Source organism: Salvia splendens, chromosome 17 (assembly GCF_004379255.2).
Source record: "Salvia splendens isolate huo1 chromosome 17, SspV2, whole genome shotgun sequence".
Taxonomy (NCBI): domain Eukaryota; kingdom Viridiplantae; phylum Streptophyta; class Magnoliopsida; order Lamiales; family Lamiaceae; genus Salvia; species Salvia splendens.
Window position 1 is genome coordinate 13,333,120 of NC_056048.1, and position 19,084 is coordinate 13,352,203.

At 38.2% G+C, this 19,084-nt stretch overlaps 4 protein-coding genes across 11 annotated transcripts; 3 read left to right on the forward strand and 1 right to left on the reverse strand.

Annotated features, from left to right (window-relative positions):
• The first annotated feature begins 48 nt into the window (after positions 1 to 48).
• Positions 49 to 819, forward strand: LOC121774329 (uncharacterized protein DDB_G0284459-like). Its single transcript, XM_042171222.1, has 2 exons — positions 49 to 74; positions 234 to 819. Exons 1-2 carry the CDS (start codon positions 49 to 51, stop codon positions 817 to 819), a joined length of 612 nt encoding a protein of 203 aa, XP_042027156.1.
• Positions 820 to 3,828: 3,009 nt separating this feature from the next.
• LOC121773945 lies at positions 3,829 to 5,121 on the forward strand. Its single transcript, XM_042170858.1, has 3 exons — positions 3,829 to 4,487; positions 4,624 to 4,741; positions 4,819 to 5,121. Exons 1-3 carry the CDS (start codon positions 3,829 to 3,831, stop codon positions 5,014 to 5,016), a joined length of 975 nt encoding a protein of 324 aa, XP_042026792.1. The 3' UTR covers positions 5,017 to 5,121.
• Positions 5,122 to 5,145: 24 nt separating this feature from the next.
• LOC121773946 (zinc finger CCCH domain-containing protein 7-like) lies at positions 5,146 to 7,290 on the forward strand. 2 transcript variants are annotated; one of them, XM_042170859.1, is made up of 5 exons: positions 5,146 to 5,215; positions 5,654 to 6,169; positions 6,250 to 6,292; positions 6,366 to 6,469; positions 6,843 to 7,290. In XM_042170859.1, the coding sequence occupies exons 2-5, from the start codon at positions 5,729 to 5,731 to the stop codon at positions 7,107 to 7,109; spliced, it is 855 nt and encodes a 284-aa protein (XP_042026793.1). In that variant the 5' UTR covers positions 5,146 to 5,215; positions 5,654 to 5,728; the 3' UTR covers positions 7,110 to 7,290. The 2 variants fall into 2 exon arrangements, with proteins under 2 accessions (XP_042026793.1, XP_042026794.1); XM_042170860.1 differs by lacking the exon at positions 5,146 to 5,215 and having other exon boundaries at positions 5,532 to 6,169.
• Positions 7,291 to 7,596: 306 nt separating this feature from the next.
• LOC121775306 lies at positions 7,597 to 13,081 on the reverse strand. 7 transcript variants are annotated; one of them, XM_042172377.1, is made up of 6 exons: positions 12,211 to 12,337; positions 12,030 to 12,091; positions 11,442 to 11,588; positions 9,453 to 9,555; positions 7,911 to 8,941; positions 7,597 to 7,832 (listed from the first exon to the last, which is right to left on the reverse strand). In XM_042172377.1, exons 5-6 carry the CDS (start codon positions 8,936 to 8,938, stop codon positions 7,745 to 7,747), a joined length of 1,116 nt encoding a protein of 371 aa, XP_042028311.1. In that variant the 5' UTR covers positions 8,939 to 8,941; positions 9,453 to 9,555; positions 11,442 to 11,588; positions 12,030 to 12,091; positions 12,211 to 12,337; the 3' UTR covers positions 7,597 to 7,744. The 7 variants fall into 7 exon arrangements, with proteins under 7 accessions (XP_042028311.1, XP_042028310.1, XP_042028313.1 ...); XM_042172376.1 differs by having other exon boundaries at positions 7,911 to 8,944; XM_042172379.1 differs by lacking the exon at positions 9,453 to 9,555.
• Between the last annotated feature and the right edge of the window lie 6,003 nt (positions 13,082 to 19,084).

The window sequence follows — 19,084 nt, forward strand, 5'->3', positions numbered from 1 at the left end:
ATCATCACAACAATCTAACTAACTATATTCTCCTCACGCTCCACTCACATGGTTGATTTGATCCTCTATTCAGTGTTGCATGCACCCATGCACCACATTATTTAAGTCTCCATCCTTCGCGCTTATTCCTATTGCATATCACGTATCAGAGAGCTCATAGTAGGGCTCCGGAGACTGATAGAGGGATTATTGATAGATATCGTGATGTAATTCCTGAGAGTTTTGAGCTGTAGAAAGAGGGATGATGGCAGGATATGGGATAGTGGACTTCGTGATTGGGGTTCTGAATTGGACAGAAGGAGGGAATATGATGAGAGGGGGTGGGATAGTGGTATGAATGAGCGAAATCGTGACTTGTACAGGGAGCGTGATTTTGACGAGAGGAGATGGAAGGATACTGGTATGAATGATCGGAGTCGTGACTTGTACAGGGAGCGTGATTATGATGATAGGAGATGGAAGGATACTGGTATGAATGATCGGAGTCGTGACTTGTACAGGGAGCGTGATTATGATGAGAGGAGATGGAAGGATACTGGTATGAATGATCGGAGTCGTGACTTGTACAGGGAGCGTGATTATGATGAGAGGAGATGGAAGGATACTGGTATGAATGATCGGAGTCGTGACTTGTACAGGGAGCGTGATTATGATGAGAGGAGATGGAAGGATACTGGTATGAATGATCGGAGTCGTGACTTGTATAGGGAGCGTGATTATGATGAGAGGAGGTGGAAGGATACTGGTATGAATGATCAGAGCCGTGACTTGTACATGGAGCATGATTATGATGAGGGGAGATGGAAGATACTAGTATGAATGATCGGAGCCGTGACTTTTACAGGGAGCGTGATTATGAGGAGAGGAGATGGAAGGATACTGGTATGAATGATCGGAGTCGTGACTTGTACAGGGAGCGTGATTATGATGAGAGGAGATTGGATACTGGTATGAATGACTGGAGTCGTGACTTGCACAGGGAACATAGTTTTGATGAGAGGAGATGGGATAGTGGTATGAACAATCTGGGAGACAAGGTGTATATTCAGATGGATGATGATGAGATGAGACGGGAACATAGCAGGTCTGCTGTAGTTTTGTCTCGACTGGGAAAGAGGCAACTAGAACTTCCTCAGAATGATCTAAGGTTTGGTAGGGTTTTGTCTCGACTTGGAAACAAGCAACCATAATATTCTGAGGATGATCAGAGTTGGGGTGGAGTTTTGTCTCGATTGGGGAACAGGAAACCAGAATTTGCCGACGACAATCCGAGTTTGGGTAGATTTAGTGGTAGGTTAGGGGCTGGGGTTTGTAATGTTAGTAATGGGGAGTTGATTTGGCCTGATAAGAAGAAGAGATTGCAGAAAAAGAATACATTACTTAGGACTCAACAAGGAAAAGTTCGCAGCAGGCACATTGGAGGTTTTAAATCTCAACACTTAGCAAACGACTCCAGTAGAGGTAGTTTCAAGGTCAAGAAAAAAGGATCTGCAGACAAGAATGGAAGTTAACAGAGAGAGGGAGCAGAGTCGTATGGAGCTTTCTATTTCATTTAAGTCAAATGCACTTGTGGCGAAGGCTATTCAGGTGTCACATCATCCAACTACTGAATTCAGTGGAAGAAAGAACAGGGTGTGATGTGTCTGCTTTGCCTGCCGCCAAACAGGATATTGTTTCAGATTTCCAATTTGATCCGCAGGAAGCTTCACAAGAACATATTGATATAGGAGCAACAAAGAAGCCTTTGCTTGGAGCTGATCCACAGATGGAAAGAGATAATCATGCCATCGAAGATGATGCTTGTCAACCCTTGGTTCCTAAAATGAAGAGGAAAAGGAGCAATATGAACAAAAGACATGGGCTGGAGCGGAGAAGGAACACTTTGAACGCAAGACCTGCTTCGTCATATGTGGTCCATGATGTAATGACTAAGTGTTCTGGAGGATTGGTAACTACTACTGAGGATCCGCACCAGTTGGGAGCTGATGGGGTCACACAGGAGAACTTTTCACCTCAAGAGAAAGCTGGTTGTGGAGACAGTCTGGTCTTCAATCAGGATGTGAACATTTCAAACAAATATGTACAAGATAAAGCTTTTATATGTGATGCAGATAGGGGTGCAAATAAGCCAATATACTAAATATGGTAGAGATATGGAAGATGAAGTTAGCGAACATCCTAATATGGGTGAGGCAATGCAAATTAAAGGGGATGCTATCATCTCTGATGTCAGATTTAAAGATGCTAACTCAAAGGACTTTCTCCCAAACCATGCTGATACGCCCGTTATCTTAGATGCAAAGCATTTCAGAAGTTTAGCTTTTACAGATTGTCCAAATGTTGCTTTTGACATTCCTGCATACTTTCGGCGAATAATAAGGAGACTTTACCTGAATTTGAAGCATCTTTTTCAGATAATATGGGAACTGTTCCCCCACATAATGTTTACTCTATTGAAGTATCTCCCGAGATGATAAATGGCAGAGAAACTTGTGTATCCATTGATAATTCATCCTCCAAGGTGATAAGTGATAGTGAAACTTGTGTACCTGTTGCGAACTCATCCAAGGTTACCAGGAAGAGGGAACATAGAGGTGATCAGATAGGTGTTTCTAGTACGAAGACCAATGTGAATGTCGAAACAGTTAGATTCACTGATGGTGGAATCACGAGCTGTTTGCTAAAGGATATTCTTCCTGCAATGGATGGTGACTTTGTTTGTGAGAAAGACAGATGCAAGGAGGTTAATTGCTTACAAGAAGGCCCATCTGGAGTACAAATGGCTCACCCCAAGGCTCCCAGAAGAAGCAGAAACTTTCCAGCTCAAGATCGAGTATTTCATCTCTTTCTGAAGATTATACAATTGCAGATGGGTTCAGATGAGCAGCATCCCACCAGGCCATCTGAATTGGGAGCTGAGCCAAGTGGGAATACTTCATCAGCACCCACAACCATCTCACCACGAGGTGAAGACTTAAATGCTGCAAATCGGGACGAGATTCTGGTAGATGGATACAGATTACTAGGGATTGATGATCTGGCTTTAATTACTAGTGGCATATCGTGTTCTTACAGAAATGGTCCCAGTGCTTCTGATTCTGGAGATGAATCGTTAGCATCTAGCTTTGACATGCGATCTTGCATGTCTTCTCCTGAAGGGCTGCAAGTTTACTCGGATTCATGCATTTCCAGAAACACTGAGACATCCGCCTGCCTATCAGATACTGAAATGATTTGTCGGAGTGACAAAATATCCAGCAAAAAGAATGTGTTTGCTGATCCAAGTTCCAATTCTCTTGGGAAATGTTTAGAGGTAGCTGTGAACAAATCACAAACTAATCCTGTCGCTCCACAATCTCTACTTCAGAATACCAGTCAAGTTGTCAAGAAACTTTATCCAGTACATGGTAAACTTACTTGGAGTAAGGACCAGGTTCCTTATGCCGTTACTAAAGTTTTTCCTGTGCAGCATCCTTCAAGTTTTAGTAATACGAAAAAATTGTATCCTTCTCATGCTACAAAATCAAGGATGTGGTGTCGAACTGTTGACTCCACTGCTTCAGTAAAGTAAAACCTCCTGTTCCTCAGAGTAATGCAACAAAGGCAGCCGGACCTATACAGAGCTCATACATACGGAAAGGAAATAGTCTATTGAGGAAAGATTCCCAATCAAATGACGCTTCACGTGGATTCCCTGGTTCAAGCTGCTCAGTTTATCAGCCAAGTCCTTGCACCAATACTATAAAGAATGACCTGGAATCTGAGTACAAGACTGGTGATGCTGATTCATTAACTCTGAAAAGAACAGTGAAGGTAAAGACTTCTGAAATGACAAAAGCAATGACCCAAAATCGTAATCGGAACTCATTAAGTTGCAGTACTTGCAACTTGGAGGAGCCTTTGTCCGTCAGTAATCCTCACAGCAATGATTTTCCATCTAAAACTTTAGATGTCATGGAGGAGAGGATAAAGTATTCTCCGGGCCCTGAATGTGGAACTGATTCTGTCGTCGTCTCAGATAGCCCAAGTACAGCCGTAGAAGGGAATCCTGGGAAGAAGGTTATCTATGTCAAGAGGAGATCTTATCAGTTGGTTGCGACTTCTAATTCTGATGATATGTCTATAGTAGGGGTGGATAGTACACAGTCACGATTATCTGATGGTTACTACAAAAGTAGGGAAAACCAGCTTTTAAGAGCGTCACAAGAAAATCATGTCAAAAGAGGGAATGAAGATGCTACTGCGTCTGGACTGGTGCCTCACTCAATTATTCCTAAAATTCCTACTAGGAGGCAATCTGGTCTTTCCAAGACTAGCAGATCATCAAAATTTTCATTTGTGTGGAAATTACATGATACACAGTCTTCAGAAAAGCATAAGAATTCATTGAGACCTCGGAAAGTCTGGCCGCATTTGTTTTCTACTAAAAAAGCTGCTTATTGGAAAAGTTTTATACAGGGTATAAACCCGTCTCATTCTAACATCAGGTATGTGTTAATGTCTTGCATCTCTCTTGTTCACTGCTGCAACTGCAATGCCTTTTCTCTTCTTTCTGAGCTGGTTGGACTTAACTAATGATGCATTTGGTGCATGTCTCTCTGTGTCTTTGTCTGAGTTGTGTAGCCAAAAGCTGCTGGTGTCAAGAAAGAGAGGTGCAATTTACACTAAATCAAGTCATTTATATTCTCTTAGTTTAAAGTGGTCAAAGTCAATTGAGAGGAGCTCGAGGAAAGCCAATGAGGTTTGTTGAGCTCAAGTACTCATGGATATACAGCTTCAATTATGCAAGTGAGTATGTTATACATGCTTTATTAGTAGGAAGCTATAAGAGCTGTTGCTGCTGCTGAGAAGAGGAAAAAGGAAGAAAAGGGTGCTGTTCACATTGCTTCAAAGAGCAGAAATCATGTTTCTCGTAAGTGGGTTCTTAATGTAAAGCTGCGTCCAGGTACGCCGCTCTGCAATCCTGGTGTGGCATTTCAAATGTGCAGTATGTTGAAAAAATATGCCTATAGATAAGCAAAGATATAGTATACAATATGTAAAATACTTGTTAATTATTGTGAATGTTAGCTATATATACAGTATCAATTTAAAACTCCCTCAGTGTATATAATACTGCATTTTTGGATCAAATAAACAGGTGAACGAATATTTCGTATTGGTTCAGATTGCTACAAAATGGATCCAACAAGGAGGACTCTTCAGAGGATCACAGGTGGCTTTATAAGCCTGCTCATTAGATTCTGTGTCATTTGTGTTGGCCAATTTGTCATTTACCTTAATATTGTGTAGAATACCCAGACTGCCTTTTTTCTATTTTCGCAAATATATTTGCTGTTATGTCATGAAAATATTTGTGTGTTTGATTTTTTATAAATGGAGTTCCGTTCCTCTGTGTTCAATGTCGATTTCATCCTGATTTATAGGCATGATATGTCTGAGTTCTCTTGCATTTGCATGCCAAATTTACAGTAACTTGAAGTGACTACTCTGATCTGCCTCTGGAGATTTATATATCTATGGTTTTTGGTTCTTATGTCATTGAATATGAGAGCTAATTTTGTTTGCGTGTCACAATAATAAGATCATCTCTGTTGTCATTACCTGTTGAAATCTAATTATCTGATCTCGTCTAATCATGCATATCCAACAGACAAAGAATCATCGTCATCAGTTGCTCCTCAATCTAAAGAGATCTTATATATCCCCAAGAGATTATTGATTGGCAATGAAGAATAAGTTCTCTTGCATGACTGCTTCTGTAATCTTGCGCGCTTTATTGAAGAAGTCCTTAATAAATGAAACAAAACTTTTACTAGCAATGGAGATTCAATTACAGAGACAGACTTTGAGTTTGAGCATATTTTGGTGGTCTTTTGATACCTTGCATTTTATTTATATATGTTCGAATGGAAATGGTAACCAGCTGATTAGAGATCCAAAGATACGTGTTCGTGTCCTTGCAAGCGAGAAAGTTCGCTGGAGTTTGCTAACTGCTCGGTTGCGATTGGCCAGAAAGAGTAAATATTGTCAGTTCTTCACTAGATTTGGAAAGTGCAACAAGGATGATGTCAAGTGTCTATGCATCCATGATCCCTCTAAAGTAGTAGTCTGTACAAAATTCCAGGCTGGTTCATGCACCAATGTCGACTGCATATCGACCCACAAGGTAATAAGTGATTTTTGTCGTATGACTCTCAGTGTATGGTATCACTGTATATTTATGCAATGACACTATTTGTGATGTAGGTTATCCCTGAGAGGATGCAAGGTTGCTCATATTTTCTGAAAGGTACTGAGTGCTGCATATTTTGGTCCTGTCAGATTAAGACCAACAGCCTAGTATCTCATTCTTGTTTTTACAGGTTTGTGCTCCAATGACAATTGTCCTTATAGACATGTGCATGTCAATCCTGATTCAAGTGTTTGTGAAAATTTCCTCAGAGGCTATTGTGCTGATGGCAATGAGGTATTTGTTCGTCTTGGCTTTGGCTTCTTCACTCTCAAGTTTTGAATGATATAATTATATTAGGTTTTGCTAATCTACAAAAGGCGTTTTCTTTTCACAAAACATAGGAATGGCAACCTTAGCTTATTTCATCAGTTTCCGATATAGTTTTTCTGCTATCCGTTTTGTCTCCTAAACATCCTTTTCCAGAAGATATCCTCTGTGTTAATTGAATCATTAGATTAGATGAGTTGTCGAACTATTTTTGAAGAATCTATGTACCTGTTATAAAGCCCCTCACCCCATATGTTGCACGCTGATCCTGAATAGCGAGTGCCGGATTTTGAAACATTCCTCTGTTCACGCGCTAGTTATTATGTCTCTGAACTTGCAGTGCCAGAAGAAACACACCTATACATGTCCTGCTTTTGAACCAACCGGAGTGTCTCCTCAAGCATCAACATGCAAGCTACACCATCCAAAAACGAAGACAGAAAAGAAACCAAGGATTGAGCACAAAGTTGTAAGAGGGCGCTACTTTGATGGTGGACTTATTGGAGTTGATGACTGGAGCTCAGCATCAGCCGTAGAGAAGCTCTCCACGAGAGGTAAGGTTGACATAGTTGTGTATAAGGACAATTCCCGGATTATATTAGTTTAGAAGTCGGCGATGATGAAACGGTCCAAGGATGTGATGAAATTCCGCCAGATGCACAGAAAGATCATAGTGTCGTATAGATATAGCGTGTCATACATATATATATATTCGTCTCCAGCCATTGGCAGCCGGAGATGAACATCATAGATGTAGAGGTACAGGCAATGTTTATGATCTATACTTTTAGGTTTTACTGTATTATCTAGGCGCAGTTTGAAGGTATAGTTATAAGATTTTGTAAAAACAAATTATAAAATGAAATTTGAATTTAGTTAAATCTGTTTGTTTTGTTTGCAATTTTTATGTTTTACAGTTTCTGTGTTACATATTAATGAAGAGAGGGTAAACCCTAATTTACTCAGCTCTCTGTGGTATCTTTTATGAAAATATGAGTAGTAGAATTGTATTTTTTCTGTGCCGAAAAGAAACTCAGCACAAACAAAACGTATATTAAGGACATAGCAATCAAATTTTCTTTTTCACTCAATAGTTAATTTCAAATTCAAAGAGAGTCATATTATTATCATAATTGAGTTTGCTCATGATCATTGAGACACATAATTATTCATTCTCTGATTTAAACAACGCGAAAATAAGTCTCCAACAAAAGTACATATATAGTTCCCAGCAGTAGGCTTTCACTCAATTCTCATCATCTTCTCTTTCCCTTTCTTCTCCGGCAGTTGTTCCTCCGCATCTCTCTTAGACCTTGCTTTGAAACCAAACCTGCATAGAAAAAATAAGCATCTCCAATCAATTACAAAATAAATTCAAAATACTACAATGAACAAGGGCCTTACTTACATATACATATCTGAAAAGAGAGGCACTCTCAGGACACCGTTCATCTGCACAGTAGCAATGTAATCCCCGTCCTTGCCTTGCACAACTTCGACCTTGGCATATCGAACACCACCAGTTATATAATTAACCTTATGACGAAGGAATACATAGAAGACCCAACTAGTGTGTGTGGTATGAGTGTTGCCGACATAGAAAGCTTCAATCACAGCCGCATCCGGAAGCTCCACCTCCACGTTTCCCACCTTCTTTGAGGACAGATTGTAGACCAACCAGCTATATGAGTAGTCCATCATGAATAGAATGTCTCCACCCACATAGACGAGGTTCCTCTTATACGGGTCAAGGTATGGCTCAGGTAATTCCCTTGCAAAGACTTGCCAATAGTTTGATACCAAATTGTACTGGAGGAGTGTTGGTTCGTATCCTTCAATGTTGCAGGACATGCGGGCTCGGCCTTCGTATTCGTCCTGATTGTAAAACCAGGCATCATAGTATATCAGTACCAATTCATTGGTGTACTGAAAGCAAGATCTTGGTATGGGAATCTTAGCCACGCTCATAGGCAATTGCAGACTGAGGAACTGGCATGTCTTCGGGTCGTAGACCTCAGCCCAACTACTTCTTATATAAGTGCCACCACAGATGAATATCCTGCCATCGTGTAATGGGGCTACCATGGGGTTGACTCGGTCTACACTCATACCAGTGGGGCTACGAGTCCAAGTCACAGGAGAAGAATCACTCGGAAGTGGTGCAAATGACAAGCAGTTTGTCAACGTCATTTGTTTACTTAAAACGGGCTGTGGGACCGAGTAGATGACACCTCCGAACATGTACATGGTATCACTGACACAAACAATTCCAGGGCTAACTGGAATGTCCTGATGCAAACAATTTCCTTTAAATTCTAATTCTTCTAGATTACGTTCAGTATCATCCTTCAATTCCACCTCGTCAATACAACAGTAGTTCATACTCAGAGGCGTGTACTTCAACATAATGAAGCGTAGACCTAGACCACCCCCCATATGCTGCTGAATGAAGACCAACCCAAAATATTAATTACTCAAATAACAATATATTATTAAATTTCCCTTTCATAAACTAGGGTTCAGGCAAAACAGGAATCAGCCTGTTAACCAAAACTTAAAAATGTTACCACATTTTCCTAATTATATGGCAAAACAGGAATCAGCCTACCAAATTGAGAAGCTTTTTATTCAACTACACAAATTTGTGATATGAACTCAGTGTTAGAGATATGGTCACAGTAGCATCAACACAGAAATATCTAACAGATATCAGAATGAAATATTTAAACTAAATCAAATACAGCATTGTCTCTACAGCCACACAATACCAGAACCAACCAAACGAAAGCACAGAGAACGATCAATTCATGGAAACCATCTTTAGCCCTAATCAGTCGGTACAAATCTTCAATTGAATGAAGAACAACTCATAGAAGGAAAAACAGAGAGTGAATTTCCAGAAATTAAGCCACTTAAAGGTTAATTAAAGACAATAAAAACCAGCTCGTACCAAATTTGACGGCGGAGGTGAGCGTAGCAAGGCGATTCAGTGCCCTAAGCCGATTTGACACAGAAAGAGCCCTTTGTTGGGTTGCCGTTACAGAAGAAAAATACTATGAAAGAAAGGCATTTATATACTCCATGTCAGATACTATAATTTTTATAATCTTATTCAATAATGAAATGAAGTAAAAGGAAAACATGAAAATTGGACACAAATTCTTAGCATATACTCCTATCTATCACATTCTATTGGGAAATAATATATAACTAAGACTATCAAAGAAAATATAATTTCTGTTAAATCGTTGTTTTTTAAAATATATAGTACTAGTAATTTTTTAATACATTGTAAAATTTTAGTATTGATTTTTCATATACTTGCCCATCGTTATACATACGAATTGTGTAATTAACTTGTAACTTAAGACGGGTGTAAATAAATAATTAATAAAACTGTATATAATATTATAGATAATTAATTCATAACCTTGTGAGGTAATATGAACCAACAATCAATCACAACATTATTGAACACGCACAATGCAACCAACAATCACAATATTATTGAACAACATGTTGACTAAGTCCTTTAAAAATCATTTCCCAATCATCATCTAAGAAATCATTCACAAACCCAAAGTTTCGTGGGCGTTGAGATCAAAATTGCACCATCTTCCTCAAACAAACATGGCTTTAAGCAGTGGTGGACACAGAATTTTGATGTTGGGGGATCCAATTCTAGGATATTTTGTAAATATCGGTGTTGCCGAAAATTGTGACATTATAAAGATGCGAAAGAGATGAATGAGATAAAAGTATTTAAATGATATGAAAATTAGAGTCTTGGCATATTTGTGCATTTAATATTAGTATTAATTATGAATAATTTTTTAGATAAGTTAGTCATGTAAAAGTACAAAACATAAACTTTGTTTGTGCATAATAGCTTAAGAAAAATAGTAAGAAACATCACAAAGAATAGCAAAAAGACAAATTGAAATACAAAAAGTCAAAAGAGCTTAACGGGAATCGAACTTAGGCAATGAAATTGCTAAGCCTAGTAGCTAACCACTTGAGCTTATGAGTGCACATATATATATGTACAATGAATATATATAATAAAAATCCTGAAATAGTTGGGGGTTTCATGGGACCACAAGGCTTTAAGTAGACTAAAATATTATAGTAGGTCATTTTCAGCAATCTCAAGCATCGCTTATTGTTGTCTTTACTACTGAAGTTATGTTACTTATTGATTCCCAACATTCTTGTGTGTTCTCTATATTTTTCAAAATACCTCCCACTACAACAATTGATAAAGGCATTCCCTCTACAACTTTTTGCAATTTCCTTCTCAATTTTCTCCAATCAAGAGGAAAACATTAATCTCCAAAACCAAGTTTAGAGAATAAGACCCAACTACTAACGTCATCAAGAAATTCCACTTGATGGGTATAATGACTATTTAACTGTACCATTGTTCAACTACAATTCTCATTGTTCGTAAAGAAATATTATATCTCGGGTTCGACCATAACCCTAAAAGCTCGGGTTTCGGGCTAGATGATATTCTTAGTTATCAGTGATTATGTTCACATTTGATTTTCAAGTTGTCATATCAGATTTAGTATCACCAAAGTATTTCGTCTCAAACTTTATGATTTTTAAAGTTGTATGAGAGCCATAGTTTAACCAAATTGCAAGAATTTTTTTTCAGCAATTTACTCTATTTTTTAAAACATTAAGAATTGAATAAGTTTAACCCTAATGAGGGTTCAGGCCGGAGGGAAAAAGAAGAACAGGCACCATGCAACTAGCGCAAGAATCATGAATCTATTCACCGAACAAGTAGTAATTTAATCAGGGAAAAATATTCATGGCAAAAAATGAATTCCGTTTTGTCATGCTTCTCCAAATTAAATTTGCAAATATAATATATATATCTAAACATTGAAAACTACAGGAAAATATGTTTAATATTAAAAAGAAGAATCACCTTGGATTGATTTGAGTTGAAAGAGTGTGTAAGTGGAGGGGGTTAGAATGGCCGACAGTCACAGATGGTAGATTAAGCTTCTCAAATGGCTCCCTATAAGGTCACTTGGAAAGGATGAGACCAGTCCATCCAAAGGTAGGCATATATCTACACTCAATGGCCAATAATAAAAATATTGATTATTTTTGGAAGATACACAAGTAAAAGTTGAAAACATTAGAGCTGACTTTAAATCAATTTCATAAAAAGTAATAATATATCTAAGCCATGGATTATTAAATTTCCCTTTCATAAACTAGGGTTCAGGATAATGAAATTAGCCCTAATAACATAAACGAAGAATTGCATGAGTCAGCTGGGTCAGCAATGAGTTTGGTATAACAATTAAGTTACATTTATCTTTCTTACGCTGGGAAACTTAGAGCTGTTAGCTCAGTTTTCCTCTCCAGAAGCCATTTTTCCATTTTATAAAATTAGGAACCTAGTAGTAATTTAATTAGGAAAAACACTCAACTCTCCAGACAAGTAGTAGTTTGATTAAAAAATAAGAAAACCTTTGGATGAAGATGAGGAAAAAGCGTGACTTACCATGTGCAAAAGATCGAGGGAAGAAGAACAGGCACCATGAAATTAGCGCAAGAATCATGAATCTATTCGCCGAACAAGTAGTAATTTAATCAGGAAAAAAACTCAACTCTCCAGACAAGTAGTAGTGTGATTAAAAAATAAGAAAAGCTTAGGATGAAGATGAGGAAAAAGCGTGACTTACCATGTGCAAAAGATCGAGGGAAGAAGAACAGGCACCATGAAATTAGCGCAAGAATCATGAACAAAAGATCGAGAGACTGACGAGAGGAAGGTTGTGAAAAATGGGGAGAAATTTGAGCTCCTTTTTGGTGAACGGCTGGACTCTGAAGCGGACCGGTTAAGTGTGGGCCAGATTTAAATGGGCTCACTATATTGGGCCTTTCTTTTGCAATCTAAATTTGTTGGAGTATTATTTATGTTTGTAATTAATGTAATAGCCACAACAAAAATAATTACACTGCATATTAACAACACACAATTTGATTTCAAATTTATGTATTATGACTTGTTTGTAGTATTTGTTCAATCTGTCAATTTTTTTGGGAAATTTTTATTTTTGATTAGAGAGGCGAAAGCTGCCAAGGAAAACACAAGAATTGACGGTGCCCCGCCCACGAGAAAGAAGCTATCCAAACCCTACGAAAATCTTTCGTTATGTGAAAGTTTATGTCACACCACAACCTCTATGACATATATTCTTATATTAAATTAATTCAAATTTTAAAATAGATAATCCACACGGCTAGTAAATGAAACACATATTATATATGTTCAAAAACTAATATTTATCAGGTACTTAATTCAAAACATTCTGAACTGGAGTGAGACTCTCACCACTTTATATACTATATATTTAACTACATGCAAAAATGATGAGGAGTAGAAGGTTGCCAAAACGTATCAGCCGCCGACCCTGATAATATGTGAACTTTGTATAACTCACGTCAATCAAAAACTTCACTGATATCTAATTCCTGAAAAATATTAAAAAGAAGAATCGCCTTGGATTGATTTGAGTTGAAAGAGTCTGTAAGTGGAGGGGGTTAGAATGGCCGACATTCACAGATGGTAGATTAAGCTTCTCAAATGGCTCCCTACAAAGTCACTTGGAAAGGATGAGACCAGTCCATCCGAAGGTAGGCATATATTTACACTCAATGGCCAATAATAAAAATTTTGATTATTTTTTGAAGATACACTAGTAAAAGTTGAAACATTAGAGCTCACTTTAAATCAATTTCATAAAAAGTAATAATATATCTAAGCCATGGATTATTAAATTTCCCTTTCATAAACTAGGGTTCAGGACAATGAAATTAGCCCTAATAACATAAACGACGAATTGAGTAATTTAATTAGGAAAAAAACTCAACTCTCCAGACAAGTAGTAGTTTGATTAAATTAGGAAAATGCAATTTATTCAAGTGGATTTATTACTTCATTCAGAAACGTCATTACTTCATTGGATAAGGTTTTTACTTCATTCCAGTGGGACTTCAAATGTTTCTACACATACTTCATTCAAATAATTTATCACATCATTCCATGTGTTTATTACACCATATCAGCGCTGTGGCGGTAGTGATAGACATTGTAGAGAGAAAGAACGGTACATGACGGCAAAACCGCATTTACTTACTGGAATGAAGTAATAATCCTATTGGAATGGAGTAAATACATATTAGAATGAAGTAATATATTCTGGAATGAAGTTAAATCTTCGTAACATGTTAGTATGACTTATTTGACTTCGGATGAATTAAAATAGGCTTGTGATGAAGGTGAAAATAATTTATAAATTTGTGCATCTCCTCCATAAAAAACTAGATCTAAAAGCCTTATATTAGTATGGTTCTGTGGTTCGGCAATAAGGAGTGGATTTGTATATAATGGGACTCAGTTGCTAAATATTTAAGATAAATTAGGTAAATATATAACTGAATTTACTTTGTGAGCTCGAATTTTGTCTAACAAGCGTTTAGACATGCGGAAACGCCGACGGAAGTAATCCGCCGGGAACCGTTGTTGGTCGGAAAAATAGTCGTTCACGAGCCTTTGGTGGGCTCCCTTCCTATCACGTGGGATGTAGCGGCGTTTTGATCTCGATGGTCGAGGAGGTGGGGCAGCGGCGTCTGCATAGGCTTCGTACGCGGCATAGTATTGTCGATAGTATTCTTGTTCGCGCTCCGCTTCCGCAAGGACCGGGTCAACATTGTTCGGATCCATTTTTGAAATTAGAGAGAGCGTTTGAGTGAAGAAAGGAAGATGAATGCGTGAGTTGTATGAAAAATTATCAGACGAGTATGAATGAGAGATAGTTTGATGTATAAAATGGATGACTAATGTGGGTATTTATAGATGATTTTGGGAAAAAAAATAATTTTTTTTAAAAATAACGGTAAAAAATGGATATGTATGTATCAAGTTAATAAAAAAAATATCCATTTATTTGATAAATCAAAAAACGGATATATATCAAGGAGATTTTTCTCCAGTGTTTACTCTAAATTGTTACTTAAATTGTTGGTAAAGTGTATATATATGTATTACGGGTTGTATTAGGGTCATCACAACTCTTTAGTATTAAGCTTCAAGCAGATCACAACCATTGGATCCTTAAATTGGATGGTTGTGATCAAAATAGTCGAGGTACATTATTTAATAAATTACTATCATGATGGGTTGTGGTCAATTGAGATTTTTCAGCCTAATTGAGAATTGAGATGCATTATCAGCCACTCATTTTTATTAAATGATTGGTCCAGAATTTGCCACGTAAAATTTATTTTAGAATTAATTAATTAATTAATTAATTAATTATGAAAGGGTATAATGGTAATTTCAGCATTATCTCCTTCTCTTTCAACACACCATTCCTCTCTCTCCTTTTCCTCTCTCCACCGTCACTCTTCTTTTTTCACAGAGAAACTGTGATTTTTTTAATCTGTAATTTCAGTAATGGAGTACTTCGCGGCTGATTATGCTAAATTCTCGTCGGTGGATAATGGCAACAACAATAATGCCGTCCATTTTACGGTGGATGATTTGCTCAATTTCTCCAAGGTGGATGAGACAATGACCGACGCATTTTTTGAGAGAGAAGGAAACAGAGCTGCGGCAGCGATCGACGCTTGAATAGGAGGATTTACTCTCTAGCCTTCTCAGATCTGGTCAATCCGACGAGGAATTCGTCATTGACGTCGTGAGAAGCTGCGGAGGGGCAGACGAAGGAGGAGCTGTCGGAGAAGCTATTTGGCGCGATGAGGATCTGCCAGATGGAGATGAGCTCGGTGAAATTTGTAGATGTCGCCACGCCGTTGCGGGTAACCAGTAATAAAGTCTTCCCCGAATAGTGATAAACATTAGATACAATTGAAATTTTGTTGGTTTTATTTCAGTTTTCCTTCAATTTGAGACATTATGTCAACAACAAAATTTCAATTTTGCTATAAGTTGTAGATATTTGATATATTAATTATAAGTGTTATTTTTTAGGTGTTGACATTTTAATACGAGTTGTTGACATTTGATATTCTCGGTATTGATATGTGAATTATAAGTGTTATTTTTTAGTTGTTAACATTTTAATAAAGTTGTTGACATTTGATATTCTCGGTATTGATATGTGAATTATAAGTGCTATTTTTTAGTTGTTGACATTTTAATAGAGTTGTTGACATTTGATATTATGGCTATTGAAATGAAATGGCGATAATACCCCCTATTTGACATAATATACTTGCAGTTGACATTTCGAAATGAGTGACTGAAAATGCATCTCAATTCTCAATTAAGCTAAAAAATCTCAAGATTATAATTTTTATAGTAAATAATTGTAAAAATAGTATCATATCCTTGTCTATATTCTATAATCTATAATTTATAAATATATAAAGCTACAGTTTTGACTCATTCATTTTTCCCGCCCATCTTAATGATACTTTTTACCAAATCATATGTTAAAATATGAAGAACCACTTAAGCCAACCAATATCATTCATCTTTAGCAAAGTTTTGTATAATTAAATATGAGATGTCATGTCAATAATTTTGATATCGAAAAGACGGTGACTTAGGCCATCCACAACGCTGTTCCTATACCGTTCCTTAAACCACTATTTGAGGGCCCCACTGTACTTTTTTACTCCATTCCTTAACTAAGGAACGGAACCTGCAACCCTCCGTTCCTTAACCGTTCCTTAAATTACTATTAATTCAATTTCATTTTTTATTTTTATTTCTAACACAATTCAATTTAAATAAACTCACTTCATTACATAAAATAAACTTACAACATAAAATTCGTAAAAAAAACATAATTTAATAATTTCCTAAAAAAATAAAAGTACACAATTTTAATAATTTCATCCGCCAAAGTTTGCCCAAATGTGCTCAATTAGATCCTGTTGGAGTTGGGTGTGGGCGCTAGAGTCGCGTGTCCTTGCACGAATAGATAACCGTTCTTGTATAGACGGATGCGCTCCACTTCGAGGCGGACTACTTGCGGTTGAGCTTCCGGGGGATTCGGGGTCGAACGAATTTCCCGCCTCGGGTCCTTCGTCTTGGACAATCATGTTGTGCAATATTATGCAAGTATACATGATGTCGACCATGTTCTCCATGAACCACGTACGAGCAGGGGCTTTGATGATGTTGAAGCGCGCTTGGAGAACCCCGAACGCCCTCTCCACATCCTTGCGAGCAGCCTCCTGCTTCTGCGCAAAAAGAGCGTGCTTTGGGTTCGCAGACCCACTGCACGTCTTCACGAAGGTAGGCCGGGTGCTTGCCATCGGCGAGATAGTACCCCATTTTATAAAGCCGGTTGTTGGCGACGAAGTTGATGGCCGGCGGTTAACCATCCAAAACTTCGGTCAAGAGGTCGGACTGGTGGAGCATGTTTACGTCGTTGTTCGACCCAAGGACTCCGAAGTACGCGTGCCAGATCCAAAGGCGGTAGTCGGCAATGACCTCGAGTATAACGGTTGGGTGGGTTCCTTTGTGGCCGCTCGTGGCAATTCTTCCATTGCCAGTGCATGCAATCAACGCTGCCGAGCATCCCGGGGAATCCGTGCACTGTTTCGTGAAGGTCGAGCAGGAACTGACAATCGACCTGCTTGGCCTCCGGAGAAATTCGTCGGTGAAGGCTGCCCGGACGCCTTTGCAGAATTTGAGCAAGGCTGTCTCCGATGTGGAGGTATTCGTCGAACATGTCGGTCGTTTGTCCAGTCGCAAGCTGGCGGATTGCTGCAGTACATTTCTGCAGCGTCGTGTGGCAGGGACGGCCGACCGCGTCGAACCCTTCCTGGAAGAACTCTTCCCGGGCTGCCAAAGTATTCGCGATGTGGAGAAATAACGGTTTCCCCATGCGGAAACGGCGACGGAAGTACGTATCTCCCCAAACCGGGTTATCGCAGAAGTAGTCGCGTACTAACCTTGCGGCGGCTTCCTCCCGGTTACGATGGATGTACGTACGGGAGCGTCGTTGGGGCGGCGCGCCTTCTTCCGCCTCCCGTCGTCGATCTTCTTCAAGTGATTTTTCCAATATTTGACGCATTTGTTCAAAAGGATCCATTAGTTTGATTAAATTTGGGAGAAGGAAAACAGAGTTGATTTGAGATGAAAATTGAGGTGGAATTAGAGAGGAATAAATGTGTGTTTGTGATTGAAATGAGTATGAAATAGGAGTATTTATAGAGTAAATAAATAAAAAAAAATACAAAACGGATATAAAAAAACGGTCACATTACCGTTGCAAATTTTTTTTTTGTTTTTTTATTAAATTCGAATTTTTTTTTAAAAAATGAATTATTGCGTCACCGGGACGAAGCCCACTCGCGGGGCAGCGAGTGGGCTTCACCCGTCGAATGGGAGGCCGCCACGTCGCCTCGGCGCGTGGCGGAACGTGTCGTGCCGCGTCACGGAGGAACGGCATAGGCACGGAATGGCGACGACACGGAGCCTGCAACGCGTGCCGCCGCGGAACCGTTCCTCCGGAACGGCATAGGCACCGCAACGGCACAGCTTTGCGGGTGCTCTTATAGCTTCTAAAAAGCTGGCAGCCTATACCCTAAAGCAGGCCGCCTAAACCCTAAAAAGTTTTAGTTAAAATAAGTAGAGGCAAGTTTCTTAGCTATTGTCTATAATTCCAGCTCCCTACGAACAAATTCTTAGCTGAATGTGATTAAAAATCTTGGTTAATTAATATGGCCATTTTTTTTAAAAGTTGAAAATGCCGAATTATATATCTTATGATGAATTGATATACACAAGATACTAAATCTAATCCAGTGAATAGTTGATTTTCAGATTCATTGCAATGAGGGAATATTCATTCATTAGTACTCCCTTTGTTCTAATTATGATGTCCACATTCTTGATTGGTATGAGATTTTAGGAGGATTTGTCAGGTGGAGTAAATAAAAAAAAATGTACTCCCACTCCCACTCAAGATGGCCACATTCTTGAGTGGCACGAGATTTTAAGAAGTGTTGTTAGGTGAAATAAAGTAGAGAGAAAAAATGTAATTGAATATTTTAATAAGGAGAGAGAAGGTCATTTCCAAAATTGGAAAGTGATCATCTTTATTGGGACAAACAAAAAAGGAAAGGTGACCATCTTGAATGGGACGGAGGGAGTAGTTAAATATTTTAATGAGGAAAAATGAGAAATGAATTTGTTTATAAATATGTAAAATAGACATCTTGAATGGGATACACTAAAAGAGAAAGGTGGACATCTTGAGTGGGATGAAGGAAATATAAATATAGTATCCCTCTATTCCAAGATAGTTGGGGCATTGTTTTTTGACACGGAATTTAAAAAATTGATGTGGTAGGGTTAAAGTGGAGAGAGTAACATAAGAGAAATGAATAGAGAGTAAAGTGTAAAACAATACTACATAAAATTCTGTGTCCAAATAGAAATACTCCACTTAAAATGGGGCAGAAGAAGTATTTTAATGGTAGTACTATACATATTTTTCATATTTGAAGGTGAAGCCCAGATCATGAGTAGTTACTCCCTACGTCCACGAATAGGAGTTCCATTTTTCTATT